This window comes from Theropithecus gelada, chromosome 20 (assembly GCF_003255815.1).
Source record: "Theropithecus gelada isolate Dixy chromosome 20, Tgel_1.0, whole genome shotgun sequence".
Classification (NCBI taxonomy): Eukaryota; Metazoa; Chordata; class Mammalia; order Primates; family Cercopithecidae; genus Theropithecus; species Theropithecus gelada.
The window spans coordinates 40269596-40285096 of NC_037688.1; the positions used below are offsets into that span (position 1 = coordinate 40269596).

Below are 15501 nucleotides of genomic sequence, written 5' to 3' on the forward strand. Positions count from 1 at the left end.
GCCAGTGCTGGCTACAGCAGCCAAGCTTCAGACATCACTGCATCTTTATCAATGACCTTGGGACCACAGGAGATAACCTTCTGACCAAACAGTAGCCAATGAAGGAATCTTAAAAGGCACATCGCTTTATATTTACTCAGTGGTTATGTCATCACTTAATCCTCACCACAACCTTATGAATTCAGTATAATTCGTATTTTCATTTTACCTGTGAACAAATAGAGGCAGAGAGTTTGAGTAACTTACGAGTAAGTGGCAGATCTGGGGGCTGTGCCTAGATGATGTGGCTCCAGACTCCTTGTCCCTCCCCACCTTCTGCTGCATCTTGATTGAGTCTAGCCATCTATTTCTTTAACACACACTAATTGCTATCTCCATGTTCCAGGCCCTGTGCCAGATGCTAGAAATACATCCCCGTCCACTGGATCTTGGCATGGTCCATTGCTCAGTGTCCTGTTATGTTACATGTTACATAATGCATTTATTCCTGTATTTAGCCCATGGAAAATAATGCTGAAAGACATTGCCTACATGTTTCTACAACAAAACTGTGTAACTGATGTTTCTTTTATTGCTTTGGCTATCAGGAAGCTCTTATCCAAATCAGAGCAAATACATTAGAATTTGGGCTTGTCATTTCAGTTTGCTGAACTTTTCCTTCTGGCCCAGATTTTCTATTTTGGTTCATAAATTCTATTGCACAAATGTCCTTTAATGTAAAACACCTTAAATTCTTTTTAAAGGAAGGCTGCATGGAAATGATAAATTAAGGTCTTCCCTGCATATTCTTAGATTTCTACTAGGGAAGGCAGACTTAGATGTCCCTCTTACCCTCAGTCCCAAAGCACCCCGTTTATAAAATCCCTTAAGCAGTGACTACGGCTGTTCTGAGTACCTGGGGGTAGTTCAGAGCTTCTGAAAGGTAACATCCATACATAAAAAAAGAAGTTTTCTCCAATCCAGATCCCAGCTTTGGTGCCAGATGCACATTTGTGGAGTAGGTGGCTAGTCAGACTCTCACCTGAGCAGTTAATAAAATCTATTGCCCCTTGATGGAATTTTTTCTGCAAGCTCGAATTGATCTGTCCTCTTTGTGATTTGTGAGATGGCAGGAAAACACCAAACACCATCATGACTTGGGCCACAATGGGAGGAAAAAAAGGAAAAAAGAAAAAAAAAATCCACTGCCAAGGCTTGCCAGGCATAGAAAGGGCTGGAACTGCTGGGGTCATTTTATTTGATTTATTGGAAATAGAGTAGATCTTATTAACATTTTAATAAAGAGAATCTTTTTGCACTAGGCTGGAAGTGGCCGCCAGTCCCCCGTGCAATTCCATTCTCTGGAAAAGTGGGATCAGCTGGCATTGCCCAGCGTGATTTGTGAGGCTGGGCCCCAACAGTCCAAAGAAGCAAATGGGCTGCCACCTCCGCGGGGCTCGCTCCTCGCGAGGTGCTCACCCCGTATCTGCCATGCAAAACGAGGGAGCCTTATGAAGGAATCCGTCTTGTAAAGCCATTGGTCCTGGTCATCAGCCTCTACCCAATGCTTTCGTGATGCTGCTGCTGATCTATTTGGGAAGTTGGCTGGCTGGCGAGGCAGAGCCTCTCCTCAAAGCCTGGCTCCCACGGAAAATATGCTCAGTGCAGCCGCGTGCATGAATGAAAACGCCGCCGGGCGCTTCTAGTCGGACAAAATGCAGCCGAGAACTCCGCTCGTTCTGTGCGTTCTCCTGTCCCAGGTAGGGAAGAGGGGCTGCCGGGCGCGCTCCGCGCCCCGTTTCCGCATTCAGATCGCCCGGCACGGGCAGGGTGAGGGGGCTTTCGGGGGGTCGGGGCCTCCGGTCGCGGCGGCGAAGACAGATCGGGGCTCGGTAGGGAGGTCATTCCGAGCCCAGAGATCCTAGGCACCCCCTCACACACAGGCTTCCACTCTGGCGCGCGCGCGTGTGTGTGTGTGTGTGTGTAGGTTTGTTCACGGGAGGAGGAGAGAGCTCCCGGTCCTTTTTTGCTAGCAGGGGCGACATTCTCGCCCACATCAAGTGGGGTAACTTTGGTTCCCTCCTCCGGAGGCTCCATGCATTGGAGAAAGACTCAGTTGGAGGCGACTCCAACGAGCCGCGGTTTCCAACCCAGCCCAGCGCCCAGCGGCGGAAGCGCTGCTCGAGTCCGGATTGCGGGCTGCGGGGCTGGAGAGGCCGAGCAGGCACCACCGACTTCCCGGGGCGCCCGGGCCCCCTGGCACAGCCCGGCTGCGCGCTGGAAGGCGCCTCGGGGCAGCAGAGAGCCGCAGCCCGGCTGCCGCTGTCGCTCAAAGGCGCCGGCGCCGGCCGCACCCGCATCGGGGTCCTTTTGCTCACAGACCCGGGCCCGAAAGGGCCGGAGCGCGTCCCCCGCCAGGGCGCAGGCCCCAGCCCCCCGCACCCCTATTGTCCAGCCAGCTGGAGCTCCGGCCTGATCCCAGGCTGCCGCCTCTGCTGCCTTCCCTGGGCGGGAGCGGAGCGCAGAGAAAAGTTCAAGCCTTGCCCACCCGGGCTGCAGCTGCCTGTTAACCCTCCGAGCGCTGCGGCGCGAGGGAAGGGCCCGCCAACCAGGAGAGGGGGCGAGGGAGACGCGGTCAGCCTGCAATCACCTCTGCATCTCAGAGATTTCGGGAAGTTTGAGTGCAGGAAAGCAGCGCTCCGAGGCCAGGCCTGGGGTGCTGGCGGCTGTGGGGGGCACGCCCAGCGCTGCTCGGGGGCCTGTGGTTTCGGAGAGCACCCGATCCAGTCCCCCATCGCCTCTCTGGCAGGCTTTGGGACTTGGAGTGAGCTGGCAGCCTTCAAGTGGGTGGATAGGAGCCAGGGCAGGGCAGGGCCGGGCAGAGAGGAGGGAAAGAGACAGGGAGTGCCTCAGGGTGCTAGGAATAAGTGTTGAGTTCCTGGCTGGGGTAGAGCCTCAGGTGTGAGTTTTCGGGTGAGAGGGAGGGGAAGGGAGTTGGGGTCCCAGGTAGGGACTGTCTGGGATGGGGAGACAGGAGCAGCCTTCTAACGGGAGACACTGCTAGAGCAATGTTGGGGTTAGACTTTGGAAATGGGCTAATGTCTCAGAAATGCAGTGATGGGTGATAGTACCAGGGGAGATTCAAGTGCCTGGCTGCTGAGCCCGCTCCCATGCTCCTGACTTGTTTCTTTCTTGGATATACAGTCCCCATTGAGGACTGCCCAGTTATAGCTCCTTTTCTACCAGGCTTTGCTGGTTGATTATCTTGGGGTCTCTACAATCTTAAGTCTTGCCATGGATCCCAAGCCTGGCTGTGAACCAGTTTTCCAGATGTCCTGTACCCTAAAGATCCCTAAGGCTGTATGTGTGTACATATACCCCAGTTTAGCAAGGCGGTTTGGAGCATGCCTCAGACAGAAAGGATTGAGACAGATCCTTCCTGCCATCTGCTAGTGGTACCATCCTGGGCAAGTTGTTTAACCTCTTTGAGCTTCCAAGTTCTCCATTGTAAAATAATCTGCTGCCTTCCTAGGACTGCTGAGTGGATAGTATTGCATTCAACAGGATGTCCTATGCAATGCATGCCACTCTGGGAGCTGTGGGTGTCTGAGAGCACTTACCATTGCGTTGTCCAGGACTTCACAGTCCTCTTTTTTTCTTGGCAGGTTTCAACCTCAGGTCAGATTCCAGGGCTTGCCCAAAGTTATGCCGCCTTTAGAGCAAGACAGACCACGTGACAGGGCCCCAAGATCGATTTTTATGCACTAAGGGCTCTGTGCATGGTTCTTTTTGCAAATGAACTGGTGTGTCTCCTCACCCAGGGCCAGGCTGGCACAGGTGGGTTCTGAAGGCTCACTCTATTTATTTAGACGAAGGAAGCAGAGATTTTGCTGTGAATTGAAATGATTGCCCTGAGAGGCTTATTTCTATTTTCAATTGTTATGCATATCAGAGCAAATGTCCACATTAGGATAGTAATGGATATCCTGGTAGCAATAGTACCTCACAGAAAAATCATTTTGATGCAATCCAGTTAACCGGCAAGAAGTTCCACTGCAGAGCTCTGTGTGCCATAGAAAAAAGTGAGGAAAGTCTTGAAGCCTTTGAGTCGACAAGTAAAAACAAAACTTTCCTGAGGCAGAGAGAAAACAGAAGGGAAAAACAATGTAATAAAGCAAATTAGTCACTCGGCCCTGGTGGTGTTCAGGCAAGCCTGTATGTTTTTTTCCACCACAGTTGTAAAGCATTGGGTCTGGCTTTGGAAGCCATCAATCTCTGTAAGCCTACTGGCTTGCTTGTTGTTTTAGGCATTTTGGTAGGAGGTGAGGAATTCTAAGCATCAATGACTGGAAGCTGGAACCGTTGAACACTCACCTCTCCTATCCCCTGGGGTGTTTTGGGGAAGTCTGTCCCAGAAGTGGCCTCTGGAATTTGCCTATGATAAGTAATGAGTACGAAACAAATCAAGAAAGAAATGAGCAAAAAATTCCGTGGTAAATGTGATTCCCCTCCCTATTTGGGTAGCACTTACAACTAACCAAGAGTTCTAACAATGAATGAGTAATCCCCCAAGAATTAGGAATTTAGGGAGTGGTTCAGGCTTGGAGGACAGTCACTTGGGAGTGACTAAAAATGTTCCATGGAATTCTGAGATTTCGCTATAAAGTGGGGAGTTCTCTCTTGGGGTCAGAATCTTGATTTTCAGGATTTTCAATGAGAATCAGTGTCTTGTAGTGCTCCTGCAAATTTGTGTGTTATGTTTTAAGAGCAGTGTTTATTTGCAGAACCTTTTGGATGAGGAAAAAGACACAGGGTTGAAGAGAGTGCTGTCCCCCGACCCCCTAGGGTTGATACATGACAGCCTGTAAGATTTCCAGAGCACTAGGGAAACGGAATATGTAGTAAAAGGAGTCAGTGATAGAGTTCACCTGTCTGAATATTTTTTTTAGCAAGTCCCAAAAGAGGTTTAATAAACTGCAAAGCTGAGTATGTAATCTGGAATTTGTGTAATTCCACAGTCTATACTAAAAGCCCCAACAGTCATCTTAGCTGATCGCTCCTACTCTGCCTCCCTCCCTTCTCCCCTTTTCTATCTTTAGCCCTTGGGTTTTCCATTAAGTAAAATCTATTTCCTTCCAGAATTATCCTCTATGTGTTATAGTGAAATTGCCCAACAAACCAACATACCCGATAACTGCATTATCTAAAAGTATCAGCACTTGGATGTGTAAGTTGAGCCTCAATCTGAAGTTCAATGTTTAGAGTAAAATATAGCTAGGTTCTTGAAAACATCCTTATTTCCTTCCAAAAATACAATTGCTCGGGGAGTCTAGTTAATTTATATTTAGTGGAAGGTAAGGAAAAGGACAAACTATGGATTTAATTTACACCTGAGTGACAATCATATCATCTAAGTAGCCAACAGTGTTTCTGTGTGCGCATCTGAGTGAGTGTGTACATCACTGTGCGTTTTGATCTTATAATACCTGTTGAAAAATGTCTCCAGAAGAGGGCTCCATCCACAGCATTACAAAATTCTGAATCTACAGCTCATTTTAAAGAACTTCAACGTAGCAACTCCATCAAAACAAAACTATTCTCCTTATTACACATTATTTGCCACAAGCATCCCCAAATGAGAAATCCTGCCATTTTTCACTCTTTCTTTCTTTCTGTGTCTCTCGTTTGCTTGCTTTCTTGCTTTCTTTCGCTTTCTTGCTAGCTTTCTTCTTGCTTTCTTGCTGGCTTTCTTCTTGCTTTCTTGCTTTCTCTGTCTCTCTCTTTCTTGCTTGCTTGCTAGCTTTCTTTTGCTTTCTTGCTTTCTCACTAGTTTTCTTCTTGCTTTCTTTCTTTTCCCCTATTGTAGTTCGTTCTGTTCTAATTCGTTCTTCAACTCTGTATTCCCTGTGAGTATTGGAGCAGGGAGAATTTCAAAGACTTTTGTAGACAATGCAATATGGAATGTGAGGAAGTTCTGAAATTTCCTGGCATTTGACTTTGGTTGGACTTGATTTTATTCTTTAGGCAGCCGAAAGGCAGGAACAGTTCTGCCTGTGGAAGGAGGTAGCCTTCCCCCTTATATAACCACCCAGAAGCATGCCTCCTGAGCTTGGTCCACTCACTTTCCAACACCCATTGAAAAGGAGAGAGAAATATCCACCTGTCATCCAATTACAATAATCAGCTGGACAGAATCAAATCAAGCGACCAGTGGTTTCGGCATTGTTTCTATTTAGCTGTCGACCAGGTGCCCATGCACCTGTGAGAATCTGACCCTCCTGAAGGATGTTGCCAATATAATTCCCCACAGCCTGCTTCTTCTGCAGCCACCTGGGATCCCAGGCCTGGCTCCCCAGGTATGAACAGGCTGCACAGACAATGGCTGGGCTGTAGGATCTCTTGCTTCTGCAGTAGGCACTCAGCAGTGGCCTTATTCTAGAGTTAGGGTGGAAAGTCATCTTTCTCTGCTGAGAGAGGTAGCTTAGGGGAAGGCAGGAGAGGAGAAGAAAGGACATTTCTAACTTGAAGTGCCAACTGAGCCAGGGTCTGTGGAGGTAAATGGGTCACCCTCTGGCTTAGCAGGTTGAACCTCGAGACATCTACTTGGTGGTAATGAAACTCATCTATCCCAACCCTGCAACTCTGGCTTCTGGGCAGAGGTTGCCAAGTAGCAGCCACAGACTAAATTTGGCAGTGGATGCACTTTGTTTGGCGCAAATGTTTTGAAAATTGTACGTTAATAAAAAAAGAAATCCAGGTTTCTAGCATTTCTGAAAAAGTCAGGCCAGACAGCCCTAGATCCACACGTCCACAGAGCCATACTTGACAGGGCTGAGTCACTACTGCCCTGTTTAGGCAGGACGTGCCTCGGTAGCTTGCCACAATCCCCACCACTCTCTACTACCTAGCCTTCTGTGCTCACTAATTTTGCCTGCTTGCCTCTAGGGCTTTTTGAGTTTGGAACGTCTGCTTTCACAAATGTTGAGGTTTGATCAAATTGATGCAGTTAATTTCTCAGTGATGGACTATTTGAAAAGGCAGAGGGTGGCCTTTTCTCATTCCCTGTGATTGAATTCCATGGATGTGTGCTTTGGAACAGCATGACCAAGGAGACTGCCCCTTCCTGAGCACGTTACTGGCAGCACTGCTGGACGGACACCCAGAGTGACATAGCACCCAGAGAGACACGGCACCCAGAGTGACACAGCACCCAGAGAGACACAGCACCCAGAGAGACATAGCACCCAGAGAGACACGGCACCCAGAGAGACACAGCACCCAGAGAGACATAGCACCCAGAGAGACACGGCACCCAGAGAGACACAGCACCCAGAGTGACATAGCACCCAGAGAGACACAGCACCCAGAGAGACATGGCACCCAGAGAGACACAGCACCCAGAGAGACATGGCACCCAGAGAGACACGGCACCCAGAGAGACACGGCACCCAGAGAGACACGGCACCCAGAGTGACACGGCACCCAGAGTGACACGGCACCCAGAGAGACACGGCACCCAGATCATTGCTTCAGATGTAAGAGTTATGCAGAGAAGTGACACACTGCAGCTCTGAGTCAGTACAAGCCCTGGCACACCAGTGTGTTGGTACAAAATGTCATCATGCATCTGCAGCCAAGGGACTCTGAAACCCTGGGATCATATAGAGGCCCTCATACCCTCTCTGTCAGCAGTCCCCAACCATTTTGGCACCAGGGACTGGTTTCGTGGAAGATAGTTTTTCCACGGACTAGAAGTCAGGGGATGCTTTTGGAATGATTCAAGCACATTATATTTATTATACATTTAATTTCTATGTTGTTACATTGTAATATATAATAAAATAATTATACAGCTCACTATAATGTAGAATCACTGGGAGCCCTGAGCTTGGTTTTCTGCCACTAGATGGTCCCATCTAGGGGTGATAGGAGACAGTAACCGATCATCAGGCATTAGATTCTCATAAGGAGAATGTGACCTAGATCCTAACCATGCACTGTTCACATAGGATTCTAACTCCTATGAAAATCCAGTGCCACGGCTGATCTGATAGGAGGCGGAGCTCAGGCGGTAATGCGAGTGCTGGGAAGACATTATAAATACAGATGAAGCTTTTGCTTGCTCACGGGCCACTCACCTCCTGCTGTGTGGCCTGGTTTCTAACAGGCCATGGACTGGTACTGGCCTGGGGGTTGGGGACCCCTGCTCTATGTAGTGTTGTACCAAGAGCATCGCTGTCCTTGGAGAACAGTGACATCTGGACATCGTCATTCCAGGAGTGTTGCTCCCCCACGGTGTAGACATAACCAGAACATCACAATAACTTACTGTACTTAGACTTGCCAGGGCCTCTGGGAACACTGTCCTAGTATTCAGCACCTTTGTAACTTCAGGACAAAGTTGCATCTGCAGCTTTGTCACCTAGAGTACTTTTTTTGAGACAGAGACTCACTCTGTCACCCAAGTCAGAGTGCAGTGGCGCGATCTCGGCTTACTGCAACCTCCACCTCCAGGGTTTAAGCAATTCTGTGCCTCAGCCTCCCGAGTAGCTGGGATTACAGTTTACCGCCACCAGGCCCAGCTAATTTTTGTAGTTTTAGTAGAGATGGGGTTTCACCATCTTGGCCAGGCTGGCCTTGAACTCCTGATCTCATGATCCACCCGCCTCACCTCTCCAAGTGCTGGGATAAACAGGCGTGAGCCACGGCGCCTGGCCGAGTACTCTTAAGCATAGGACACTGTCACACCTAGCACCGTCCTGGAGCTTGTGTGATGTTTTTATATCTGCTTTAACAGTTAACACCCACGACTGTTCTACACACAGTGTTAATGCTACAATTAATGCTCTCTGGCTCTGTAAATACTAGACTAATCTGTCTGCCTCATCCCATACCAGCAGGTGAGCCTCAGATGATTCTTGTTTTCCATAGCTACAGACCCCAAAGATCAGGGTAAATATAACTCCATATACACATATTAAAAAAAGTGATTGTTTTTCCTTTGCCAGTTGCCAACAGAAGTCAAATTCTCGAAAATTAACATTAGCAATAGGCACATTTTGACATGTCATGTCTCGTTTCAAAGACACCAATGAGCGTCACCCGATCTGCTGCAGAGGCACAAAGACCCTGTGTCTCCTAGCTGAACGCAGGCTGGGCTGGGGCGGAGGGCAGCAGCTGCTCAGCCATCAGCAGCCCTGCCACATGCCTGGGCAGGGCCCGGAAATGAGCTCAGCCTCTGGAGGAGCCTGGGGAATGGAAGGAAGGAATGTGGCAGCCGCCATCCTTGCCTTACAGGGTCTTCAGGCCAATGTCTCTTTCCCCCAAGGTGTTAGGGAACCGCATTCCTGTGTTGTGTGCTGCAGGAAGAAGGTGCTGGCTGCAGACACCTGAAGCTTGAGCTTCTGTGGCTGTCTCTGTGTGGACTGATTGATGTAGGGCCTGTGGAAAGTTGCTGGACACTGCCAGCAGAACCGAGGCTGACTCACACTGAGCGGAGTATCCCTCCTCAACTGCCATCAGCCGTTGGGCATTAGGGATCATCTAATGGGGGTTGCAAATTATGGCCCGTGAGCCAATTTCTGTCTGCAGCCTGGTTTTATAAATAGTTTTATTGGATGATAGCCACACCTATTCATTTATATAATTGTTTATGGCTGCCTTTGTGCTATAACAACAGAGTTGAGACTGTCCGGCCCCCGAAGCTGAAAATATTTACTATTTAGTCCCTTAGAGAAAAAGTTTCCTGACTCTTTATCTAACTTAAAGTTACAGTCAAAGAGGCTTCTGGGAGTCTTCTCATATAAGGGGGGGCCTGAGAAGTTCAGCCATTAGGGACTTTTCCTCCCAGGCCCCAAGCACTCAAGCAACTTGAGTTCAGAGAGATTCACCTGAGACCAAATGGCTCCAGTAAATACCTATGATCTCTGTGGAGGACCTACTATGTTCCAAGCACCACTTGTGTGTTCAGGATATAGCTGCTAATAAGGCAGACTGAGTCTCTGCTCTCTCAGGGCTCACAGCTTGGCAGGAAGGATCAATAGCAATTAATGAGTAATTTAAGATGGAGACAATCGCGATGAGGGAAGGAAGCCCAGCTGTGTGAGGTCATGCCGTCCTAAATATTTTGCCTAGGTGTTCTTTGTCTTTCTCCTCCACTAGACTATAAGCTCCGTTGTGGCACACATTGTGGCTTGATTTGTTCACTTCTATACTCCCAGGGCTTAGAACAGTGCCTGGCACATAGTAGATACTCAGCAAACATGAATGAACAAATGAATGAATGAATACAAGAAGGACATCAGAGGCAGATGAAGGATCTGGGCAGCTTCCCTGACAACCTGATGCTGGAGCCCAAATCTGGAGGAGCAGTAGGGCTTCCAGACAAAGACACAATAGAGGGCATGGGTGGGGAAAGGCATTCCAGGAAGAAGACACAGTGTGGGTGAAGCCTCTATTCAGGGGAAACACCACACAGCCAAGGCAGTGGTGTGAAGTGTGGCTGGGAGGTGCCAGAGTCAATGGGGCCTTGTCAACCACTGCAAGGATATTGGTGTTTTTCTCAGAGCAAGTGGCAGCCATTGAGGGTAATGAGGGAAAGGTACAGAGTGACGTGATCAGATTTGCATTCTGGATACAGGTAGCAAATGGGTTGGAGCTGGGTAAGAATGGAAAGGAAAGTCTGATCTAGGGCTGAGATCATGGGATGCTGGATTCAGGAATGATGGTACAGAGATGGGGCAGATGAGCGAAGTAGACTGATATGGTTTGGGTCTATGTCCCCAGCCAAATCTCATGTCAAATTGTAATCCCTAATGTTGAAGGTGAAGCCCAGTGGGAGGTGATTAGGTGATCATGAGGGCGGATTTCCCCTTGCTGTTGTCGTGATAGTGAGTGAATTCTCACAAGACCTAGTTGTTTGAAAGTGTATAGCACTTCCCCCTTTGTGCCCCCTCTCTCTCCTGCTTGCTGTGTGAAGATGTGCCTCCTTCTCCTTCCCCTTCTGCCATGGTTGTAAGTTTCCTGAGGCCTTTACAGCCATACTTCCTCTACAGCATGCAGCATTGCTAGCCAATTGAACCTCTTATCTTTATAAATTACCCAGTCCCAGGCAGTTCTTTATAGCAATGCGAGAATGGACTAAATCCTATTCAGATAATCCAAGAGACATACAGGCGGATAACTTGACAGGCCTTGATGGTGGCTGGGTATGGAGATGGCAGGCCCGGGGAGAGGTTAAGGATGCCAGCTTGAGTTCTGACTCTTCCAATTGGCAGGAAGAGTCAAACAAGGAGACCAGGTTTTAGACATTGTAAACAGGGTCAGTCTGAGGGCTTCTCTACATGGGGGTGGAATCCAGGCTGCAGAACGTTCCTGGGAGAGGCACCTAAGACCTGCATTACAGTATTGCCAGCAGATCCAGTCCATGCTTGCATCTGGGATGGCCACTGTGGGGCCTGGAAATGCCCTTGAATAAAGTGACCGAGGTGCAGCCCCTATAATTAACCAATCTCTGAGACTTTACATGCACAAGATATTTAAGAGAAACATTGCCAAGCCCTTTAATCGTTTCTTGAACATTCCATCAGCAGCAATGGAAATAATTCTTACATGAAGCAAATAATGATCTCCTACCCTCAGCAATCACTTTGTGAATGCTAATGAGCCTCTTTCAGCATGTTGGGTGTAGCCTTGGTGACTTATGTTTTTGGTGTAGTAGGAGAATTTTCAACTGGGTGCCAGGCAGTGGTATATTGGTAAATGTTTAACAACGGGGCCACTCTAAAGAAATACCCAAACCAAAAAGCAAAACCCAAACCAAGATACAACCAAGTAATTTGTAGCTCTTGCCAATTTCTGTGGTGTAAATACTCCCATCATGGGCAATTTGAATCGACTAACCTGAGGGTTTCCTAAAAATTTAACAATGGGCTCTTGCAACCTGATACTAACTGGCTCCAGCACACCATGGACCTGGATCCTGTTTCTAGCTCACCCCCTCACTCGTGGTGTGATCTTCAGCAAGCAGCTTCAATGTTTTCATCTGTAAAATGGACCAGGTTTCTTGGAGGTTCAAGTGAGTAAAAAGATGTTAGAATGCAGGGAAGTCTAATTTGCTGCAAAGATGCATGCAGGTTATCTAAATCATTATCACTTACAAGGAAACAGGTCCTTTGGCCAGGATTCTACAGCTGTCTAAGTGGGCCCTGTAAAAATACTTAGTGAGTTTGACTCAGCCACTGAATGAAGTTTGATGTGTGAGAAACAGAGGGTGTACCTCTGCTTCTTGCAGTTCTGCATATCTTTGCAGTATGAAAGATTATTGCGTTCTGTGGCAGTATTGATTCTGAACGTGTCTATCTTGTTTTCCTGCTGTCTTTCCCTTCTTTTCTTCCTGCTTTCCTCAACAAAGATATTTAGTGAGTGCTGTATGCCAGGCACTCTCCTAGGTACTTTATCCTCAGAAGGTGAGGTCTGTATAGTTACTGTGCCCTTTTAACAGATGAAGAAACTAGTGAGTTTAAGGAACTGGCCCAATATCACAGAATAACAAGTGGCGAGCTGGGATTTGCACCTGGGTCTGTGTGTGGGCGAGTCCACCTGGGGCCCGTGTCTTCACTTAGCAAGTATTTATTGAGCATTTAGGGAATTCAGAGGTAAACAAGATGAACCGAATCCGTGTCTCATGGAGCTTACAGTCTTGTGGGAGCAGCAGATTAAAAACAAGTAAGTAGTTGAAATAATTACAAATGTGGTAATTGTTACAATAGGAAACAGCAGAGGCTGAAATAGACTAAAGGGAGGAGAGGCTGCTGTGCCCTCCTTTGGTTCCTTTCATCTGCCTTGCCTCCCTCTTTCTGCCGTCTTTTTTTTTCCTTCTTCCCTTAAATGTGAATACCTACCAAGTATGAAGAATGCTGCAAATCTGGGAACCCAGAGGTGAGCACGGCAATCTGGCCCTCACCAGGAAATGCGCTGGAGCAGAATTAGAGCCAGGGGCTGCCTGGACCCAGAGCTGCTGGTGCCTTGGACTGCTTAGGGGCATTAGGGAGACCTAGCCCTTTGGAAGTGAGCTTGAATCCCTACCCAGCCATTTACACATGGGTTGCCTCAGATAAGTGACTTCATTTCCCTCCTTGTCTGTTTTCCCCTGTATTAAAACAACTAAAAAGGAAAATCTGTGCTTGCCCTGCAGGATTTTTGTGAGAATTAAATAAGTGTATGCTAATGATGCCATCCTATGCTTAAGAAATGTAGGTTGTATTACTTTTCAACCTGTTCCCCAAGGAAGTTTATGGTCTAAAGGTGTCATGGGGCCTTGGCTTTCAGGATGTGACTAACTTAAGGGGGGAAATGACTGTGTATTTTATAATGCATGGACATTAAAAAAAAATAACGTTTGCTTCCCAGGGAGGATTTGCCAATTCCCATATTAGTAGGTCCCCCAAGATTGTTCCCCTGGGGATTCATGCCTCATAAAATCATTTGATCTGGTGGGATCTCAACTTCCTTTTTTATTATTAGTATACTTTAAGTTCTAGGGTACATGTGCACAATGTACAGGTTTGTTACATATGTATACATGTGCCATGTCGGTGTGCTGCACCCATTAACTTGTCATTTACATTAGGTATATCTCCTAATGCTATCCCTCCCCCCTCCCCCCTCCCCACAGTAGGACCCGGTGTGTGATGTTCCCCTTCCTGTGTCCAAGTGATCTCATTGTTCAATTCCCACCTATGAATGAGAACATGCGGTATTTGGTTTTCTGTTCTTGTGATAGTTTCCTGAGAATGATGGTTTCCAGCTGCATCCATGTCCCTACAAAGGACATGAACTCATCCTTTTTTATGGCTGCATAGTATTCCATGGTGTATATATGCCACATTTTCTTAATCCAGTCTGTCACTGATGGACATTTGGGTTGATTCCAAGTCTTTGCTAAAAAAATTGGGATCTCATCTTCTTAATGTATGTGCCCATCAGCTGTTCCCAGGAGGCTCTATTAGGGCAGTGTGTGTGTGTGTGTGTGTGTGTGTGTGTGTGCACAAATGCGTGCACCAGTGCCATGAGTACTTTTTTAAAGTCCCTCCATGTAACCACAATTTACTGTAGCTGCTATGCACTAGTTACCCATGTTATCTGGAATCCTTCCTGCAACCTTTAGAGGCGACTCTTATTCCCAATTTTATATATGATGAGAAGTTCTGAGTGGTGGAGTCATTTGTTCAAGGCCACACAGTCACTGAGAACTGGGACCATGGTTTGTACCCATACATCTTTATTCCTGTACATATTTATTTTCCTCTATGTTGCACTAGTATATAAAAGTTTCCTTTCCCACCCCCTTCATTATATAAAAATTATTTCCTTTGTCTATTTTGATCTCCAGCTCCCTTAAAGTCAAGGTAGCTGCCTGGGATGACCTCTCATTTGAGTTCCTGGTCTCTCAAAGTGGATCTGGGCCCTGGGCTTCCTGTCTGGGCTCCTGATTGCAACCTTCAGAACTGGGTTAGCCCAGGGTCGTTTGTGTTCTTTGTCTCCGGGTCCTTGCTTTTGACCAGGGCCAAAAAACCCACCTGCACTGCATGGTTTCCCCAGCAAGAACATCCCAGTGAGAATGGCCCACAGATGCCTGGGCATGGCTCACCTGCAACTTCAACCATGCAGGTAAATTCCGCCTGCTGCTGTGTCCTGCAGCTGGATGGCATTCTTCCCTAGGGGTGCTAAGAAACCCTGTTGCCTAAGTCAGTGCTTTCTGCAAGTTATTTTTTGTAATGTTTTCCCCAAACAAAAAGAAAACAAGAAATATACAGCCTGTAGCTATGTAGAGACACATGGATCTATACGGTGTGGCAATTGGATTGAATCTAACTTGAAGTTTATTTTTGTCTTACCAGACCAGTGTTTTTTCCTTTTAAGTGCTTTAGTGAGGGTTGCCATTGATTCAGCAAACACGTATTGAGTGCTTATTATGTACCCAGCTCCGTTTTCCATACTGGCCACAGAGCAGCAAGAGCATGGCCTTTGCCCTCCAAGCCCGTTCTGGTGGACAGACACTGTCCCCTTTGACAGGGTCCTCACCACTCTGTGCACCATCCTGCCACTCGGTGGCCGTGCCTATCTGTGCATTCCCTATTTGGTTAACTCATTCATTTAACAAATATTTACTGAGGGAAGACAATATCTCAAGCACAGTTCTCAGCATTGGGGGAGGCAGCAGTGATTAAGAAAGACAAGATTGCCTTCCCTCCTTGGAGTTTGCGTTCTCATAGCGGAGAAAGACAATCAACAAGAAAAATAAATAAATATGGTAGTTTTGCGTAGTGATAGTGCTGTAGAAAAATGTTCAAATGGGATAGAGTGATAGACAGAGTTATTCTGAGCTTGTCCACCACCCTCTCTTGGGATAGAGGATTCTTTGTTCTGATGGAATGGCCTTTCTATGGTGTAGAGATGAAATGTGCTACCATTTGTGAAATGAAGTTAGTAATACCTAGATGGCGTTTTTGTCCTTACTGA

The 15501-nt window shown here is 47.4% G+C and overlaps 1 protein-coding gene across 6 annotated transcripts in view; it reads left to right on the forward strand.

Annotated features, from left to right (window-relative positions):
- The first annotated feature begins 1395 nt into the window (after window positions 1-1395).
- Window positions 1396-15501, forward strand: part of CDH13 (cadherin 13) — a 1178066-nt gene continuing 1163960 nt past the window's right edge. For 5 of the 6 annotated variants that reach the window (XM_025369923.1, XM_025369924.1, XM_025369925.1 and 2 more), the window contains exon 1: window positions 1396-1739. In XM_025369923.1, coding sequence (XP_025225708.1) covers window positions 1695-1739 — 45 coding nt within the window. In that variant the 5' untranslated portion in view covers window positions 1396-1694. Of the gene's footprint in view, window positions 1740-14543; window positions 14650-15501 lie in introns of all 6 variants that reach the window. The other variant, XM_025369922.1, reaches the window with a different exon arrangement.